Source organism: Mesoplodon bidens (assembly GCF_964165515.1).
Source record: "Mesoplodon bidens genome assembly, chromosome: X".
Lineage (NCBI taxonomy): Eukaryota > Metazoa > Chordata > Mammalia > Artiodactyla > Ziphiidae > Mesoplodon > Mesoplodon bidens.
Window position 1 is genome coordinate 70,863,751 of NC_138163.1, and position 21,063 is coordinate 70,884,813.

Genomic DNA, 21,063 nt, shown 5'->3' on the forward strand with positions numbered 1-21,063 from the left:
TTAAGTGTTTGGGTCTTCCTTAGTCTGGATGGCATGTTGGCAGCCAAGATCTGTGATCAGTGATCTTTGATGTTACAGCTACAATTCACTGAAGGCTCAGATGATGGTTAGAAGTTTTTAGCAATAAACTACTTTTAAATTAAGGTACGTACATTGTTTTTTAAGACACAATGCTATTGTGCACTTAATAGACTACAGTATAGTGTAAACATAACTTTTATATGCATTGGGAAACCAACACATTTGTGTGACTTGCGTTATTGCAATAATCTCTTTATTGTGGTGGTCTGGAACTGAACTTGCAATATTTCTGAGGTATGCCTATATACAGACAAAGACCTTTGTTTTAGGCAGATGTGGACCTACCTCCAAATTTAGATCTGATTTGCTGTAGCTATTTAAATGAAGTGAAAATAATTAAAGAACTCTTGTTTCTAAATCTGTCAGCAGCTAACCTGTAAACATGAAGCTTATTTGAGAGAGAAAATTTTCTTTATGTGTGAACTTCTTAAACATTTTTAACATTAGGTACTATATAAATATAGGACTTTTGTCTACTGGGTGGAATTTGGGGATCCTGGAGACTACTTGAAAGGTTATAATACTATCAAATTTGTTGTGAATACTGGTGTCCTATGTATGTTTTGTTAATAATTTACATCACCCATACTTCTCACTTACCTTGTACCTTGTTCTTCCTTGCTCGTTTATCTCTCTACTTCTTTCTTCAGTATATCTGTCAACACCAAGTCATGAGCTTCCTGAGTTTGACACTGACAAACAGATGTATGCTTAATAGTGTTAGCATGGCCAGATAGCAGTCTTTTTACAAAACTCTGTGCACTTATGTGTGCATTTCCCACACCACCTCCAATTCTAAGGATCTGAAGGGAAAATATTTTTTCTCAGTTTAATTTTCCATGATGAGCTGCTTTTGTCATTAGCAGTAAGAAAATGATAGTTTTGGGGTGACCTATTTGATTTTCTGGGATCAGGTACTTTGACTCAGTTTAGTATTTCTATTTGTCCAGAGTCTTTTAAAGTGATCTATTTAATTATTTTCTGAGAGGATGAAAATAATTTAAAATAATTCTCCACTAGGCTCTGATATGAGAGGGTGTTCACTTGGGTTTGAGTATTTGAGTAAATTATTACTGTCTTTATAATTGTTGATAAGCTTTTCAGAATCTTATGTAGGAAATTTTTTCTTCCCTATTTGGCACTTAATTGGGGGAAACAGCCTATCTGCTTGTTTATTCAAATTATAAATTTTATTTTTGAAATAAAGGCTTATCATCCCAGAGAATTCTGAAAATGTTTTTGTTTTCATGCAGGTAAAAATGACTTAATTTATAGTAAATATCACTGAATACTTAGGTCCTTTATAGGAATGGATATTCTTATGCTTCATGCTAAATTAATCATAAGATGGTATGAATTGGAAGTAACCAGTAACTGAGGTAACAGAGGAAAGCAGTATTACCTTTTTCTATGGATAGTCCTGAGAGCCATTTTGTAGTAAAATTTCAATTATCAGTATTCTGTCTTAATATTGGTTTGTGGACTCTCTTGCTGAATGTGCCTTTTCCTATATGCTAGTGATGAATTCATTACCGTGTGTTTTTTTTTTTCATCCCCCATAGTCTATATGTGCTTTTGAGTTAAGATGATAAATAATGGTGCTGTTTATTGAAATTGGGAACCCTGGAGGAAAGCAGATTTATGTGTGTGTGTGGGGGGGGGAGATCACTAATTTGTTTTTGTATTGGTTATTTTTGAGACATGTGAGATGAGCAAGTGGAAATGTCAAATAGGCAGTTCGTTATATGGATCAGGAGCTCAGAAGAGTAGTGTCTGAGTAAATGTGAGTCATGTCAGTAAATTAGCTATCTGGGGAAAGAATGAGGAGCGAGATGAGAAGGTGAGCCAAGTCCATTTCCTGAGGATCTACAAGGATCTTCAAGGATACTGAAAAGAGCAAAGAAATTGGAGTAAAATAAAATTAAAGTATGGTATCACAAAAACACAAATAGAAGAGAGTGGTTGGTCAACTGTGACATGCTACAGCAAGGTCAAGTAAGATAAGGACATCATTGGTGATGAACCATCATTTATTTGGTTCTTGTTGAGATTTTAGAAGAAAGGTGCTAGTCAAGTAAATAATGCAGGGTAAATTACTCTTTAATAAGTTAATTTTAAAATTTACCTACAGTAAAATTCACTCTTTTTCATGTAAGGTTCTGAGCTTGGACAAATACATAGAGTTGTGTAACCACCACCACAATCAAGGTATAGATTAGTCCCATCATTCCCCCCCACCAACCCCCTCAATTCCCATTGGTGCCTACTCCTGGACCTAACCTCTGACAACTGCTAATCCCTTCTTCATGCCTTATAGTTTTAGCTTTTCCAGAATGTTCTATAAATGGAATCATACAGTATGTAGCCTTTAGAGGCTGTTTTTTCCCATTTACTATATAATGTATTTGAGATTCACCCATGTTGTTGAATATATCAATAGATCATTCCTTTTCATTGCTGGATAGTATTCTCCCTTCCTCTCTCCCATTCCCCTGGAAACTAGTGATATGAATTATTTCCCTATAGCATTTTTCAGTGTCATATACATGTAATCATACAATATTTAGCCTTTTGGGTTTGGCTTCTTTGTCAGCACAATGCATTTAAAATTTATCCATGTTGTTACAAGTATCAATAGTCTTTTCCTTTTTATTGAGTAGTATTCTATTCTTTCTCCACGTTGAAGGACATCTGGAATGTTTCCAAAAACGTTATGAACAAAGCTGCTATACACATTCATGTATAGAGATTTTTTATGTTAACATAAATTTCCATTTATCTCAGGTAAATATTTTCCTACTGGTTTCTGACCTCCATGATTTCTCATAAGAAGTCTGCAGTTATTTAAGTTGATGTCTATGTAATGTGATTTTCTCTCATTACTTTAAAAACTTCTTCCTTTTTTTTCTTTTGATTTAGAGTAGTTTAATTCAGGTATGTCTTGAGGTGGCTTTCTTTAATTTTATACATTTTGGGTTTCACTGAGCTTCTTAAAACTGTAAATTTATAGTTTTCACCAAATTTGGGAAATTCTCAGCCTTTTAAAAAATAGCTTTATTGAAACATAATTCACATACGACATAATTCACCCATTTAAAATGGACAACTTTGTGTATACTTAGTATACAGTATTCACAAATATGTACAACTATCACCACAGTCAATTTTAGAACTTCTTTGTCACATCAAATAGAAAGCTTTTACTATAGTTTTAGCTATCACCCCCATCTCCCCATCCCCCAGCCCTAAGGAGACACTGACTTACCTTCTGTCTCTACAGACTTTCCTCTTAACATTTTATGTGAATTGAATTGCCATTATTTATTTTTTTTTCTGTATTACTGTTTTCTTTTTCTGTGATGATAATGATATAGATTTTAGATCTTCTGATATTGTTCCACATGTCTCTAAGTCTCTGTTCATTTGCTTTTAATAATTTTTACTCTCTTCTTCTTATTGGTTAATTTCTATTGATCTGTCTTCATTTATTATTTCCTCTGCCATCTCCATTCCTTTATTGAGCCCATCCAGTATTTTAAAAATATTTCATACATTGTAATTTTTAGTTTTAAAGTTATTTACATTTGATTTTTTTAATAATTTCTTTTTCTCTGCCTATAACTTTTAATCTTCCCATTCAAGTGTGTATATTTTCACTCCAAAGAGCATAGTTATAATAGCTGCTTAAAGTCCTTGTTAGCTGTTTCAACATTGGAGTTGTCCTGGAATTGATACCTGCTGATTTTGATTGTTTCAGCAGACAGTCTGTGTGGTTAGGTTCAGACTCCCAAGTTTTATCTCTCCCTCTCTGGATGATGGTTCCAATGTGAAATATGTTTTCAGAGTGTTTGGGTCAGCACCCTGCATTTGCCACTTAGTGCCTGTGCTAAGTCAGTGGTTTAGTCTGAGACTTGAGCAGTGATTGATATTGCAGTTGTATTTTCAAAGCCTTTTTTAGACTTCTTTGGTTCTATTCCACACATGTGCAGTTTGCTGTTGAGGCCAGGACTGTGTCTGTTCATACACAGAATTAGGGAATATCCTTTTCCCATTTGATCTCCTCCATTATTTCCTCTACGGATTCTCCAGTTGACATGGACCTTTTATTCTTGTTCCTCTGACCAGAAATTTGAATTTCTCGCATAGTCTTAGCCTTTCATGCTGTTATGTAGCTTTGCACTGTTGGGGCTGCCTGTTGAGGTGAAGTGAAGGGGAGAGTGAAAAAAAACAACAACAGGGATTACCCCCATACTATTCTTATATGAGCCTCTTTTTCTGGTTCCTCTGACCAGAGAGAGAGGTTTTCTCATAAATGAGGCTTGCCTTGGAGCAGGAATGACAGTCAAAAAAGGGAAAAAAAGTGGGAAAGAAAGAAAAATGAGGGTTCTCCTTATGCTCACCAGCTCAAAAGTGTGTCTTTTTCTGGTCCTCTGTTTAGAAAGTGGGATTTCTCTTGGAAATTTTGTTCATACAGGCGTTCCATGACTCAGTCTCTCCTTGGTTCAAAATCAAGAGATAAAGGTGAAAAGTAAACCCAAGAAACTCACCAAAGTAATAGTTACTATTCAAAGTTTGATTTCCCTTCCTAATCTGTTTGCTATTATTTAGTTTTCAGAGTCCTCAGGTAGTTGCTTTTTGTGTTTTGTCCAACATTTTTAGTTAATAAACAGAGGAGAGATAGTCTTATTCCATCTTGGCTGTCGCCAGAAGCTCTATTTAATTTACTTTTTTCTTCTCTCTTTCTTTTTTAATATTTTAAATTTTTCTCTGGACTCATAAACAGACAGTGGTAAAATTTATTTTTAGACCATCTTGCTGTTGCTTAATTTTCAAACATCTTAGATCAGTGGTTGGCAGACTTTTTCTGTAAAGGGCCAGACAGTAAATATTTTAGGCTTTGCAGGCATAGGTTCTCTGTCAACTGTTCAACTCTGCTGTTGAAGTGAGAAAGCAGCCATAGATAACATGGAAACAAATGGATGTGTCTGTGTTCCAGTAAAATATTATTTATAAAAACAGTGGGCCAGATTTGGCTCATGGGCTACAGCTTGCAGACCCTTGATCTAAGTTCTCTATGCTTAGTCCTTCCTGAAGTATTGCTTGAAGAGTATTATTACACACTAAGCTTTGTATTTTGAAATAATTTTGTTTCCATGGCCATTTATATTTTTCTCCTATAGTTTATTATTTCTTCTGTAGAGTAACTCAAATTTTAATTGAACTGATAGAAAGGAAAGGAATTCACAACAGTGCAATTATATGAAACTCTTACCATCCTAATTTGCTTTGAATATATCCTCACAATAAATTTCCTCTGTGGTATTTTTCCTGTCTCATATATATTTGGTTTGGGACAGTCTAGTGAATGTATACAGGTCATATATTTAGTGTATGTTTATTCACCAGAGCAAAGCTCTAAACAATATGAAATGAAATATACAGCTCTGAAATTCAAGGATTTTCAAAGACAATCTGGAAATCATATTAATAATGTTCCTTTTTTAAGTACCTTCTATGTGTCCTTTGTCCTTTTGTGTTTCAGTAAGTGTGGATCTTGTTAAATTGTGAAGCACAGTGCCTAGGGTTATATTTTTCTTAGTTACTACTCTTGTTCTATTACTCTTGAACTTCAGTTTTTGAACAATATTTTTCAGGTGAATGGTCTTAAAATGGTTGATGAGCCAATGGAAGAGGGAGAAGCAGATTCTTGCCAAGTAAGTACTCATGTTAACTTATTAAGCTACATTTTTAGACTATAAGGAAAGATAATAATATGAAAGGAGAAAATCTTCTGTCAATTAAGGAAATGTATTTAGGTATGTTAATAAGCAAATCCAATTATTAATAAAATGGCAACAGTTCAAAATATAGGCCAGATTTTCTTGCCAGAAATTCTTATCCATAAAGGTTTTTTTTTAACAACTTTATTGGGGCATAATTTGCATGCCATGAAATTTACCCATTTTAAGTGTAATGGATGAAATTTTTATTACCAGTATATGAGTAACTGGATTATTTAAATATAGAATCCACTGAATTAAATAAGACTGTATTCAACTTTAGGGTAGAAAGGAGATCTAACGAGAAAATATTTAACAAAAAGGATAAACTGAGGTCATTTAAAATCTATTTCCTGTCTTTCAAAAAGGATTGCATGTAAATTATTTCAGAGATTTCTAACTAGTCTAAAGGACTGCTTAGCTTTTAGGCCATTTTATGCAAGGCCTGTAATCCTAGTCTCTCGTTTTACAAGATCTAGTTATACAGAAGAGAGTTCTTAAGATTTTAGGGAGGGTCTGACTAAAGTAGACATCCCCATCGATGTTGTTATTTTGATTATCATTTCTATAGATATTTTCATAGAATTGTAGATTTTGTTTAAACCTGGAAGAAGCCTCAGAGATAGTATTCTATAATACCTTCATTGTATAGATAAGTCTACTGAGACCTGTAGAGGTTATTATGATTTATACTAGGCCATAAAGCTAACAAGTAGCAGAATCGAGGCTTAATGACCCAGTGTGCCTCATGTTAGGTCAGTTGTGTATTGTGTAGATACAAAGAAGTGGAAAATAAGGAAAGCACTGTTCTTTTCTTATTTAGTTGTGGATAAAATCATCCTTCATGTCTTTATTTTCCCCCTGAAACCGGTTAAAGTGAATTTTTCTCAGATAGGAACCAGCAGAGAGATTAAAATTGGGTTTGTCCAAGACTCTCCTTTGAAATGTCCTATGTAAAAATCAACTTTCTCTGCAGATACTGACGTTGTAACAATAATCTAAGTTCTGATTAACAAGATGGGAGATAAAATGTTGTCATTTTAGCTTTTGTAATTTACATAATAACTTTTATGTTAATTTTGAATGTAATTAAATGTAAACTTCTATCAAAATCATCTAGAGCTTTATCTGCAGATCATATGTGCTAAGGCATAGTGATATTTATGTTGCTAGTTTATAAATGATAGAGTGTAAGGAAATACAAAGGCAATGGGGAAGTGTGTATTTCAGTATTAATAAATTAACAGGGAAATACCATGCCCCACAACACAGGAGGAAAAAAAATGTGTGTGTGTATGTGTACATGTGTAGCCAATGTAAACATATAGACATATACATAGGGTTATTGCTAAATATTTACCTTTCTAACTTTAATAAAACAAATGATGGTACAAATGAACTTATTTACAAAACAGAGTCACAGATGTAGAAAACAAACTTATGTTTACCAAAGGGGAAGGGGGGAGGGATAAATTGGGAGTTTGGGATTGACATATACACACTACTATATATAAAATAGATAACTAATGAGAACCTACTGTATAGCACAGGGAAGTCTACTCAATACTCTGTAATGGCCTATATGGGAAAAGAATCTAAAAAGTAGTACATGTGTGTATATGTATAACTGATTCACTTTGCTGTACAGCAGAAACTAACACAGCATTGTAAATCAACTATATTCCAATAAAAATTAGTCTTAAAAAATGAGCCAAGAAGTACAGTTTTAATGGAAAGACAGTAAAAATATAGTGCTTGATGTTAATGTGATTTTCATTAGGCAGTCAACTTCAGTGGCTAGAAAGGGGAATCTAAAGTTTTTCAGAATAAGGAACCTAGAATCACTTCCAAGGATTTGATTTAATTTGTGGCCTGAGTTATTGGGACTTAAAACATTATGTATTTCTGCTGTGTGAGAGTTCAGATATTCATTGTGTGTCAATTAAATGATATGGGTGATAAGAAACACTAACCATATAAATTTTATTTTTTAAAAAAGTATTTTGCCTTGCCTCGCCTAGATCCTGAGTCTAGCCCGTAACTGATCACAGGGCCATGGGAATACTTGGTGCTGCGTGAAATGGATTTGACAAAAATTCTGGGTAGAGAACAGGGGAAAAGTGGGTTCCCAAAGGAAATTCTGGGAGCTGTTTTACCAGATGAGTGATGCTCCCTACTCTCTCTGAGGGAGGCAACACGGAGAGAGCACTGGATTGAGAGGAGGCCTGGGTTCCCATTCTGGTTCTGCTGTGGACTCACTGTGTGACCTTGAGCAAGTTACTTATTATCTTCTCTGGACCTGGCTGTAAAATGAGGGGGTGAGGTGGGATGCTCTCTAAGGGACCTTCCAGCATCAACAAGCTTACCACTCGGGGGCCTTTCCCATCTGTTTAGTCCATCTGTTTTCCTGTGCCTCTAAATTCTAGTAGTAAGAATCCTTAGAGAACCCGGTGGGTTTTTTGTAGGGAAAGTTTCGGGGAGTAGGGCTAAGTTTGGGAACTGTAGCAGAGCTAGAGAGCTTTAATTTTCCACATGAAGGACTGGGTTCATGGGAGAATTTGGGGCCTGAGCAAATGACCAGGGACTACTAAGATTTAGGGCTTGTTTGCCACTGGGGTTAAACCTCACCCTGTGCCAGGTGTTAGGGCTTAGTGTGTGGTCAGAGTTGGGGTCATTGTGAGCGTTGGGGTCATTTTTTTTCGAATTTTACTTTATTTTTTTATACAGCAGGTCCTTATTACACATCAATTTTATACACGTCAGTGTATACATGTGAATCCCCATTGCCCAATTCATCACATGCCCACACCCACCCCCCTGCCGCTTTCCCCCCTTAGTGTCCATACGTTTGTTCTCTATATCTGTGTCTCAATTTCTGCCTGGAAACAGGTTCATCTGTACCATTTCTCTAGGTTCCACATATATGTGTTAATATACGATATTTGTATTTCTCTTTCTGACTTACTTCACTCTGTATGGCAGTCTCTAGATCCATCCACTTCTCAACAAATCACCGAATTTCGTTCTTTTTTTGGCTGTGTAATGTTCCATTGTATATATGTACCACATCTTCTTTATCCATTTGTCTGTCAGTGGGCATTTAGGTTGCTTCCATGACCTGGCTATTGTAAATAGTGCTGCAATGAACATTGGAGTGCATGTGTCTTTTTGAATTATGGTTTTCTCTGGGTATATGCCCAGTAGTGGGATTGCTGGATCACATGGTAATTCTATTTTTAATTTTTTAAGGAACATCCATACTGTTCTCCATAGTGGCTGTATCAATTTACATTCCCACCAACAGGGCAAGAGAGTTCCCTTTTCTCCACACCCTTTCCAGCATTTACTGTTTGTAGATTTTGATGATGGCCAATCTGACCAGTGTGAGGTGATACCTCATTGTAGTTTTGATTTGCATTTCTCTAATAATCAGTGATGTTGAGCAGCTTTTTCATGTGCTTCTTGGCCATCTATATGTCTTCTTGGGAGAAATATATATTTAGGTCTTCTGCCCATTTTTGGATTGGGTTTTTGTTTTTTTTAATATTGAGCTGCATGAGCTGTTTATATATTTTGGAGATTAACCCTTTGTCCATTCATTCATTTGCAAATATTTTCTCCCATTCTGAGGGTTGTCTTTTCATATTATTTATGGTTTCCTTTTCTGTGCAAAATTTTTGAGGTTCCATTAGGTCTCATTTGTTTATTTTTGTTTTTATTTCCATTACTGTAGGAGGTGGATCAAAAATATCTTGCTGTGATTTATGTCAGAGAGTGTTCTTCCTATGTTTTCCTCTAAGAGTTTTAGAGTGTCTGGTCTTACATTTAGGTCTCTAATCCATTTTGAGTATATTTTTGTGTATGGTGTTAGGGATTGTTCTAATTTCATTCTTTTACATGCAGCTGTCCAGTTTTACCAGCACCACTTACTGAAGAGACTGTCTTTTCTCCATTGTATATCCTTGCCACCTTTGTCATAGATTAATTGACCATAGGTGCGTGAGTTTATCTCTGGGCTTTCTATCTTTTTCCATTGATCTATGTTTATGTTTTTGTGCCAGTACCATCTTGTCTTGATTACTGTAGCTCTGTTGTATAGTCTGAAGTCAGGGAGCCTGACTCCTCCAGCCCCGTTTTTTCCCTCAAGACTGTTTTGGCTATTCGGGGTCTTCTGTGTCTCCATACAAATTTTAAGATATTTTATAATAGTTCCATTAAAAAAATTGTAATTTGGTAGGGATTGCATTGAATCTGTAGTTTGCTTTGGGTAATATAGTCATTATCACAATATTGATTTGTCCAATCCAAGAACGTGGTATATCTCTCAATTTGTTGGTATCATCTTTTATTTCTTTTATCAGTGTCTTATAGTTTCCTGCATACAGGTCTTTTGTCTCCCTAGGTAGGTTTATTCCAAGGTATTTTATTATTTTTGTTGCTATGGTAAATGGGAGGGTTTCCTTAAATTATCTTTCAGATTTTTCATCATTAATATATTGGAATGCAAGAGATTTCTGAGCATTAATTTTGTATTCTGCAACTTTACCAAATTCATTGATTAGCTGTAGTAGTTTCTGGCGTCATCTTTAGGACTCCCTGTGCATAGTATCATGTCATGTGCAAACAGTGACAGTTTTACTTCTTATTTTCCAAATTGTGTTCCTTTTATTTCTTTTTCTTCTCCATTGCCGTGGCTAGGACTTCCAAAACTATGTTGAATAACAGTGGCGAGAGTGGACATCCTTGTCTTGTTCCTGATCTTAGAGGAAATGCTTTCAGTTTTTCACCATTGAGAATGATGTTTGCTGTGGGTTTGTTGTATATGGCCTTTATTATGTTGAGTTAGGTTCCCTCTATGCCACTTTCTGGAGAGTTTTTATCATAAACGTGTGTTGAATTTTGTCAACAGCTTTTTCTGCATCTATTGAGATGATCATATGGTCTTTGTTCTTCAATTTGTTAATATGGTTTATCACCTTGATTGATTTACATATATTGAAAAATCCTTGCATCCCTGGAATGAATCCCACTTGAACATGGTGTATGATCCTTTAATGTGTTGTTGGAATCTGTCTGCTAGTATTTTGTTGAGGATTTTTGCATCTATATTCTTCAGTGATATTGGTCTGTAATTTTCTTTTTTTGTAGTGTCTTTGTCTGGTTTTGGTATCAGGGTGGTGGTGGGCTCATAGAATGAGTATGGGAGTGTTCCTTATTCTGCAATGTTTCGGAAGAGTTTGAGAAGGATGGCTGTTAGCTCTTGTCTAAATGTTTAATAGAATTCACCTTTGAAGCCATCTGGTCCTGGACTTTTGTTTGTTGGAAGATTTTTAATCACAGTTTCAATTTCACTACTTGTGATTCATCTGTTCCTATTTTCTATTTCTTCCTGGTTCAGTCTTGGAAGGTTACACCTTTCTAAGAATTTGTCTGTTTCTTCCAGGTTGTCCATTTTATTGGCATAGAGTTGTTTATAGTAGTCTCTTAGGATGCTTTGTATTTCTGCGGTGTCTGTTGTAACTTCTCCTTTTTCATTTCAAATTTTATTGATTTGAGTCCTCTCCCTCTTTTTCTTGATGAGTCTGGCTAATGGTTTATCAATTTGGTTTAGTTTCTCAAAGAGCAAGCTTTTAGGTTTATTGATCTTTTCTATTATTTTATTTGTTTCCATTTCATTTATTTCTGCTCTGATCTCTATGATTTCTTTCTTTCTGCTAACTTTGGGTTTTGTTTGCTCTTCTTTCTCTAGTTCCTTTAGGTGAAAGTTTAGATTGTTTATTTGAGATTTTTCTTGTTTCTTGGGATAGGCTTGTGTAGCTATAAACTTTCCTCTTAGAACTGCTTTTGCTGCATTCCATAGGTTTTGGATCGTCATGTTTTCATTGTCATTTGTCTCTAGGTGTCTTTTGATTTCCTCTTTGATTTCTTCAGTGAGCTCTTTGTTTTTCAGTAATGTATTGTTTAGCCTCCATATGTTTGTGTTTGTTACGTTTTTTTTCCCTGTAATTGATTTCTAATCTCATAACATTGTGGTCAGAAAAGATGCTTGATATGATTTTAATTTTCTTAACTTTACTGAGGCTTGATTTGTGACCCAAGATGTGATCTATCCTGGAGAATGTTCTGTGCAAACTTGAGAAGAAAGTGTATGTAACCTTCTGTTTTTGGATGGAATGTCCTATAGATATCAATTAAATCTATCTCATCTATTGTGTCATTTAAAGCTTCTGTTTCCTTTTTTATTTTCATTTTGGATGATCTGTCCATTGGTGTAAGGGAGGTGTTAAAGTCCCCCACTATTATTTTGTTACTGACAATTTCCTCTGTATTGCTCTTAGCAGTTGCCTTATGTATTGAGGTGCTCCTATGTTGGTTGCATATATATTTATAATTGTTACATCCTCTTCTTGGATTAATTCCTTGATCATTAGGTAGTGTCCTTCCTTGTCTCTTGTAACGTTCATTTTTAAAAGTCTATTTTATCTTATATGAGTGTTGCTACTCCAGCTTTCCTGTGATTTCCATTTGCATGGAATATCTTTTTCCATCCCCTCCCTTTTAGTCTGTATGTATCTCTAGATCTGGAGTGGGTCTCTTGTAGATAGCATATAGATGGTTCTTGTTTTTCTATCCATTCATCCAGGCTGTGTCTTTTGGTTGGAGAATTTAATCCATTCATATTTAAGGTAATTATTGATATGTATATTCCTATGACAATTTTCTTAATTGTTGCAGGTTTGTTTTTGTAAGTCCTTTTCTTCTCTTGTGTTTCTCACTTAGAGAAGTTCCTTTAGCATTTGTTGTAGAGCTGGTTTGGTGGTGCTGAATTCTCTTAGCTTTTGCTTGTCTGTAAAGGTTTTGATTTCTCCATTGAATCTGAATGAGATGCTTGCCAGGTATAGTAATCTTGGCTGTAGGTTCTTCCCTTTCATCACTTTAAGTATATCATGCCACTCCCCTCTGGCTTGTCTAGTTTCTGCTGAAAAATCAGCTGTTAACATTATGGGAGTTACCTTGTAAGTTATTTGTTGTTTTTCTCCTGCTGCTTTCAATAATTTTTCTTTGTCTTTAATATTTGCCAATTTAAATACTATGTGTCTTGTTGTGTTTCTCCTTGGGTTTATCCCGTATGGGACTCTCTGTGTTGCCTGCACTTCGGTAACTATTTCCTTTCCCATGTTAGGGAAATTTTTGACTATAATCTCTTCAAATATTTTCTCTGGTCCTTTCTGTCTCTCTTCTCCTTCTGGGACCCCTATAATGTGAATGTTGTGTATAATTTTGTCACAGAGGTCTCTTAGGCTGTCTTCATTTCTTTTCATTCATTTTTCTTTATTCTGTTCCACAGCAGTGAATTCCACCCTTCTGTCTTCCAGGTCACTTATCTGTTCTTCTGTCTCAGTAATTCTGCTATTGCTTCCTTCTAGTGTAGTTTTCATTTCAGTTATTGTATTGTTCATCTCTGTTTGTTCTTTAATTCTTCTAAGTCTTTTTTAAACATTTCTTGCATCTTCTCGATCTTTGCCTCCATTGTTTTTCTGAGGTCCTGGATCATCTTCACTATCATTATTCTGAAATCGTTTTCTGGGAGGTTGCCTATCTCTACTTCCTTTAATTGTTTTTCTGGGGTTTTATCTTGTTCCTTCATCTGGTATATAGACCTCTGCCTTTTCATCTTGTCTATCTTTCTTTGAATGCAGTTTTTGTTCCACATGCTGCAAGATTGTAGTTCTTCTTGTTTCTGCTGTCTGCCCTCTGGTGGATGAGGCTATCTAAAAGCCTTGTGAAAATTGCCTGATGGGAGGGACTGGTGGTGGGTAGAGCTGACTGCTGTTCTTGTGGGCAGAGCTCAGTAAACTTTAATCTGCTTGACTGCTGATGTGTGGGTTTGGGTTCCCTCCCTGTTGGTTGTTTGGCCTGAGGCAACCCAGCACTGAAGCCTCCCTGGGCTCTTTGTTGGGACTAATGGCTGACTCTGGGAGGGCTCACACCAAGGAATATTTCCCAGAGCTTCTGCTGCCATTGTCCTTGTCCCCACGGTGAGCCACAACCACCCCCCGCCTCTGCAGGAGACCCTCCATCACTAGCTGTTTGGTGTGCTTCACTGTCCCATGGGATCACTGCTCCTTCCCCTGGGTCCCAATGTGCACACTACTTTGTGTGTGCCTTCCAAGAGTTGAGTCTCTGTTTCCCCCAGTCCTGTCGAAGTCCTGCAGTCAAATCCCAGTAGGCTTCAAAGTCTGATTCTCTACAAATTCCTCCTCCTGTTGCTGGACCTACAGGTTGGGAAGCCTGACATGGGGCTCAGATCATTCAGTCCAGTGGGTGGACTTTTGTGGTATAAGTGTTCTCCATTCTGTGAGTCAGCCACCCACCAGTTATGGGATTTGATTTTACTGTGATTGTGCCCCTCCTACCATCTCATTCTGGCTTCTCCTTTGTCTTTGGATGCGGGGTATCTTTTTTGGTGAGTTCCAGTGTCTTCATGTTGATGATTGTCCAGCAGCTTGTTGTGATTCTTGTGTTTTCACATGAGGGAGTGAGAACACGTTCCTTTACTCTACCATCTTGGTTTCTAATCCCAAGAGTTTCTGAGCCATATAAATTTATCTTCCCCCTTTTTAATGTTTTCATATATAGGATTTGTTTTTATTTATTTATTTCTTGTTGTTGTTGTTGTGGTTGCCTATTCCAATGTGTTGCTGGCAGCTGTGTGGTTTTTTTTGGGTGGCTTTGTTTTTATTTTATTTTTTTACATAATGGTGGATTGTAGAGACTGCTGTATGATGCACAGATTCTTTAAAACAGTATCCTTTAAATTTGAAGTTTACATATTGCCTATCCTGACCTGATGCTGCTTTGTGATTGATTGTTTTAGATAACCAGTCTGCTCCATTGAAATTATTGTCACTTTAGACTTTCATGGCCATTAGTTTTCTTCAATTAAAACAAGCAAAATTAAATAAAATGCTTCCTACAGTCCATATATATAGTGTATGATTAGCAAAGTTGAATTATAGTTAATATGATTTTAATATGTCTAGATTTCTTACGAGGAATTTGTCCATCTCCCTGAAGGCTGAAGACAGCCTTCACATTTGGTAAGCATTCAGTAATAGGTCACTGATAAAACATACCTGATATCATATTTCACCACTTGGTACCATAATTCTCCAAACACTGTCCAGGTTAGAAAAAATAGGTTATGAGTCTTCTCTAGTAGATGACTGAAATGAGTTAATTTTTTTATGTTGTCAGAATAAGAATAAATATCATATTTGGTAGCTTATGACCCATTTATATTTAATTGTGTGTGTGTGTGTGTGTGTGTGTTGCAAAGAGTGGCTATATCTATTTTTTAACAACTTTATTGCAGTATAATTGCTTTACAATGGTGGGTTAGTTTCTGCTTTATAACAAAGTGAATCAGCTGTACATATACATATATCCCCATGTCTCCTCCCTCTTGCATCTCCCTCCCACCCTCACTATCCCAGCCTTCTAGGTGGTCACAAAGCACTGAGCTGATCTCCCTGTGCTATGTAGCTGCTTCCCACTAGCTATCTAGTTTACATTTGATAGTATGTATATATATATATATATATATATATATATATATATATATATATATATCCATGCCACTCTCTCACTTCGTCCCAGCTTACCCTTCCCCCTCCCCATGTCCTCAAGTACATTCACTACATCTGTGTCTTTATTTCTGTCCTGGCTCTAAGTTTTTCAGAACCATTTTTTTTCTTTTTTAGATTCCATATATATGTGTAAACATAAGGTATTTTTTTTTCTCTCTCTGACTTCACTCTTTATGACAGACTCTAGGTCCATCCACCTCACTACAAATGACTCAATTTCATTTCTTTATATGGCTGAGTAATATTCTATTGTATATATGTGCCACATCTTCTTAATCCATTCATCTGTTGATGGACACTTAGGATGCTACCGTGTCCTGGCTATTGTAAATAGAGCTGCAATGAACACTGTGATACATGACTCTTTGAATTATGATTTTCTCAGGGTATATGCCCAGTAGTGGGATTGCTGGGCGTATGGTAGTTCTATTTTTAGTTTTTAAAGGAACTTCCATACTGTTCTCCATAGTGGTTGTATCAATTTACATTCTCACCAACAGTGCCAGATGGTTCCCTTTGCTCCACATCCTCTCCAGCATTTATTATTTGTAGAGTTTTTGATGATGGACATACTGACTGGGCTGAGGTGATACCTCATTGTAGTTTTGATTTGCATTTCTCTACTGATTAGTGATGTAGAGTATCCGTTCATGTGTTTGTTGACAATCTGCATATCTTCTTTAGAGAAATATCTATTTAGGTCTTAATCAGTTTTTGGATTGGGTTGTTTGTTTTCTTGATATTGAGCTACATGTGCTGCTTGTAAATTTTGGAGATTACTCCTTTGTCAGTTGCTTCATTGGCAAATATTTTCTCCCATTCTGGGGGTTGACTTTTTGTCTTGTTTATGATTTCCTTTGCTGTGCAAAGGCTTTTAAGTTTCATTAAGTCCCATTTGTTTACTTTTGTTTTTATTTCCATTTCTCTAACAGTTGGGTCAAAAAGGATCATGGTGTGATTTATGTCATTGTGTGTTCCGCCTGTTTTCCTCTAAGAGTTTTATAGTGTCTGGTCTTACATTTAGATCTTTAATCCATTTTGAGTTTATTTTTGTGTATGGTGTTAGGGAGTGTTCTAATTTCATTCTTTTATATGTATCTGTCCAGTTTTCCGAGCACCACTTATTGAAGAGGCTGTCTATTCTTCATTGGGTATTCTTGCTTTCTTTATCAAAGATAAGGTGACCATTTGTGCGTGGGTTTATCTCTGGGCTTTCTATCCTGTTCCATTGATCTATATTTCTGTTTTTGTGCCAGTAACATACTGTCTTGATTACTGTAGCTTTGTATTATAGTCTGAAGTCTGGGAGCCTGATTCCTCTAGTTCCATTTTTCTTTCTCAAGATTGCTTTGGCTATTTGGGGATTTTTGTGTTTGCATACAAATTGTGTATTTTTTTGTTCTACTTCTGTGAAAAATGCCATTGGTAGTTTGATAGGGATTGCATTGAATCTGTAGATTGCTTTCAGTAGTACAGTCATTTTCACAATATTGATTCTCCTAATCCAAGAACATGGTATATCTCTCCATCTGTTTGTGTCATCTTTAAGTTGTTTCATCAGTGTTTTATAGTTTTCTATATAGAGGTATTTTGTCTCCTTACATACGTTTATTCCTAGCTATTTTTTTCTTTTAGTTGCAATGGTAAATGGGAGTGATTCCTTAATTTCTCTTTCAGGTTTTTCATCATGAATGTATAGGAATTCAAGAGATTTCTGTGCATTAATTTTGTATTCTGCTACTTTACCAAATGCATTGATTAGGCCTAGTAGGTTTCTGGAGCACCTTTAGGATTCTCTATGTATAGTATCATGTCATCTGCAAACAGTGACAGTTTTACTTCTGCTTTTCCGATTTGGATTCCTTTTATTTCTTTTTCTTTTCTGATCACTGTGGCTAAAACTTCCAAAACTTTGTTGATTAATAGTGGTGATAGCGGGCAACCTTGACTTTTTCCTGATCTTAGAGGAAACGGTTTCAGTTTTTGACCATTGAGAATGATGTTGGCTGTGGGTTTGTCATATATGGCCTTTATTATGTTGAGTTAAGTTCCCTCTATGCCTACTTTCTGCAGGGTTCTTATCATAAATGGGTGTTGAATTTTGTCCAAAGCTTTTTTTCCCATCTATTGAGATGATCATATGTTTTTTCTCCTTGAATTTGTTAATATGTTGTATCACATTGATTGATATGAATATGTTGTAGAATCCTTGCATTCCTGGGATACACGCCACTTGATCATGGTGTAGGATCCTTTTAATGTGCTGGTGATTCTGTTTGCTAGTATTTTGCTGAGGATTTTTGCATCTATGTTCATCAGTGTTATTGGCCTGTAGTTTTCTTTCTTTGTGACATATTTTTCTGGTTTTGTTATTAGGGTGATATTGACCTCCTAGAATGTGTTTGGGAGTGTTCCTCCCTCTGGTATATTTTGGAAGATTTTGAGAAGGATAGGTGCTAGCTCTTGTCTAAATGTTTGATAGAATTTGCCTGTGAAGCCATCTGGTCCTGGGTTTTTGTTTGTTGGAAGGTTTTTAATAACACTCTCAATTTCAGTGCTTGTGATTTGTCTGTTCATGTTTTCTATTTCTTCCTGGTTCAGTCTCAGAAGGTTGTGCTTTATAAAAATTTGTCCATTTCTTCCAGGTTGTCCATTTTATTGGCATAGAGTTGCCTGTAGTAATCTCTCATGATCCTTTGTATTTCTGCCATGTCAGTTGTTACTTCTCATTTTTCATTTCTAATTGTATTGATTTGAGTCTTCTCCCTTTTTTTTCTTGATGAGTCTGGCTAATGGTTTATCAATTTTGTTTATCTTCTCAAATAACCAGCATTTAGTTTTATTGATCTTTGCTATTGTTTCCTTCATTTCTTTTTCATTTATTTCTGATCTGATATTTATGATTTCTTTCCTTCTGCTAACTTTTTTTTCTCCTTTCTCTAGTTGCTTTAGTTGTAAGGTTTTGTTGTTTATTTGAGATGTTTCTTGTTTCTTGAGATAGGATTGTATTGCTATAAACTTCCCTCTTAAAACTACTTTTGGTGAATCCCATAGGTTTTGGGTCATTGTGTTTTCATTGTCAGTTGTTTCTAGGTATTTTTTTTTCCACTTTGATTTCTTCAGTGATCACTTCGTTATTTAGTAGTGGATTGTTTGGCCTCCACGCATTTGTAGTTTTTACAGTATTTTTTTTTCCTGCAATTGATCCTAGTCTCATAGTGTTATGGTTGGAAAAAAATACTTGGTAGAAATTCATTTTTTTTAAATTTACCAAGGCTTGATTTGTGACCCAAGATATGATCTGTCTCTGAGAATGTTCCATGAGTATTTGAGAAGAAAGTATATTCTGTTGTTTTTGGATGGAATGTCTTATATATATATCAATTAAGTCCATCTTGTATACTGTATAATTCAAAGCTTGTGTTTCCTTATTTTTTTCATTTTGGATGATTTCTCCATTGGTGAAAGTGTGGTGTTAAAATTCCCTACTATGCTTGTGTTATTTACAATTTCCCCTTTTAAGGCTCTTAGCATTTTTCTTATGTATTGAGGTGCTCCTATGTTGGGTGCATAAATATTTACAATCGTTATATTTTCTTCTTGGATTGATCCCTTGATCATTAGGTAGTGTCCTTCTTTGTGTCTTGTAATAGTCTTTATTTTAAAGTACAGTTTTTCTGATATAAGAATTGCTACCTTAGCTTTCTTTTGGTTTCCATTTGCATGGAATAACTTTTTCCATCCCCTCACTTTTAGTCTGTATATGTCCCTAGATCTAAAGTGGGTCTCTTGTAGACAGCATACATATGGGTCTTGTTTTTTTATCCACTTGTCCAGTTTATGTCTTTTAGTTGGAGCATTTAATCCATTTACGTTTACGGTAGTTATCTATATGTATGTTCCTATTACCATTTTCTTAATTGTTTCAGTTTGTTATTGTCGTTTTTTTTTTTTTTCTTCTGTTGTGTTTCCTGCCTAGAGCAGTTCCTTTAGCAATTGTTGTAAAGCTTTTTTGGTGCTGCTGAATTCTCTTAGCTTTCTGCTGGAAGGTCAGTTGCTAACCTTATGGGGATTCCCTTGTATGATACTTTTTGTTTTTTCTTTGCTGCTTTTAATATTTTTTCTTTTTATTTAATTTTTGATAGTTTGTTTAATATGTGTGTTGGCGTGTTTCTCCTTAGATTTATCCTGTATGGGACTCTCTGCCCTTCTTGGACTTGATTGACTATTTCCTTTCCCATATTAGGGAAGTTTTCAACTATAATCTCTTCAAATATTTTCTCAGTCCCTTTCTTTTTCTCTTCTTCTTCTGGGACCCCTATAATTAGAATGTTGGTGTGTATAATATTGTCCCAGAGGTTTCTGAGACTGTCCTCTATTATTTTTATACTTTTTTTTCTTTTTCTGCTCTGTGGTAGTTACTTCCACTCTTTTATCTTCCAGGTCACTTATCCGTTCTTCTGCCTCAGTTACTCTGCTATCAATTTCTTCTAGAGAATTTTAAATTTCATTTATTGTGTTGCTCATCATTGTTTGTTTGCTCTTTAGTTCTTCTCGGTACTTTTTAAATATTTCTTGTAGCTTCTCCATTCTATTTCTAAGATTTTGGATCATCTTTTCTATCATTACTCACAGTTTTTTTTTTTTTCAGGTAGACTGTCTATTTGCTCTTCATTTGTTTGGTCTGGTGGGTTTTTACGTTGCTCATTCATCTGCTGTGTATTTCTGTGTCTTCTCATCTTGCTTACCTTACTGTGTTTGGGGTCTCCTTTTTGCAGGCTGCAGGTTTGTAGATCCCTTTGTTTTTGGTGTCTGCTCCTAGTGGTTAAGGTTGGTTCAGTGGGTTGTGTAGGCTTCCTGGTGGAGGGGACTGGTGCCTGTGTTACGCTGCATGAGGATGGATCTTGTCTTTCTGATGGGAAAGACCACATTCGGTGGGGTTTTTTTGGGGGTGTCTGTAACCTTATTTTGATTTTAGACAGCCTCTCTGCTAATGGATGTGGTTTTGTTCCTGTCTTGCTAATTGTTTTGTGTAGCTTGTCCAGCACTGTAGCTTGCTGGTCATTGAGTAGAACTGGGTCTTAACGTTGAGATGGAGATCTCTGGGAGAGCTTTTGCCATTTGATATTGCATAGACCTGGGAAGTTTCTGGTGGACCAATGTCCTGCACTCGGCTCTCCACCTCAGACTCACAGGTCTGACACCCGGGTGGATCACCAAGACCCTGTCAGCAACATGGCTCAGAAGAAAATGGAGAAAAAAGAAGGAAAGAAAAATCTACAATACAATACAATACAATACAATAAAGTTATTAAAATAAAAAAATAAAAATTATTAAAATTAAAAGAAAATTAAAACATAATAAAAAAATGGACAGACAGAACCCTTGGACAAATACTTAAAACAAAGGTGTACAGAGAAAATCACACAAAGAAGCATACACATACACCATCACAAAAAGGGAAAAAGGAAAAAATATATATATATATAATTAAAAAGGAAGAGAGAACCAAATCAATAACCAAATCTACCAATGATAATAAACTCTAAAT

At 35.6% G+C, this 21,063-nt stretch overlaps 1 protein-coding gene across 3 annotated transcripts in view; it reads left to right on the plus strand.

The window, feature by feature from the left end:
* RPS6KA6 (ribosomal protein S6 kinase A6) overlaps positions 1-21,063 on the plus strand; it is a gene marked incomplete at both ends in the record, with an annotated part of 161,943 nt that overhangs the window by 26,747 nt on the left and 114,133 nt on the right. For all 3 annotated transcript variants that reach the window (XM_081221584.1, XM_081221586.1, XM_081221585.1), the window contains one exon: positions 5,736-5,795. In XM_081221584.1, the coding sequence (XP_081077710.1) occupies positions 5,736-5,795 (60 nt within the window). The remainder of the gene's footprint in view (positions 1-5,735; positions 5,796-21,063) is intronic.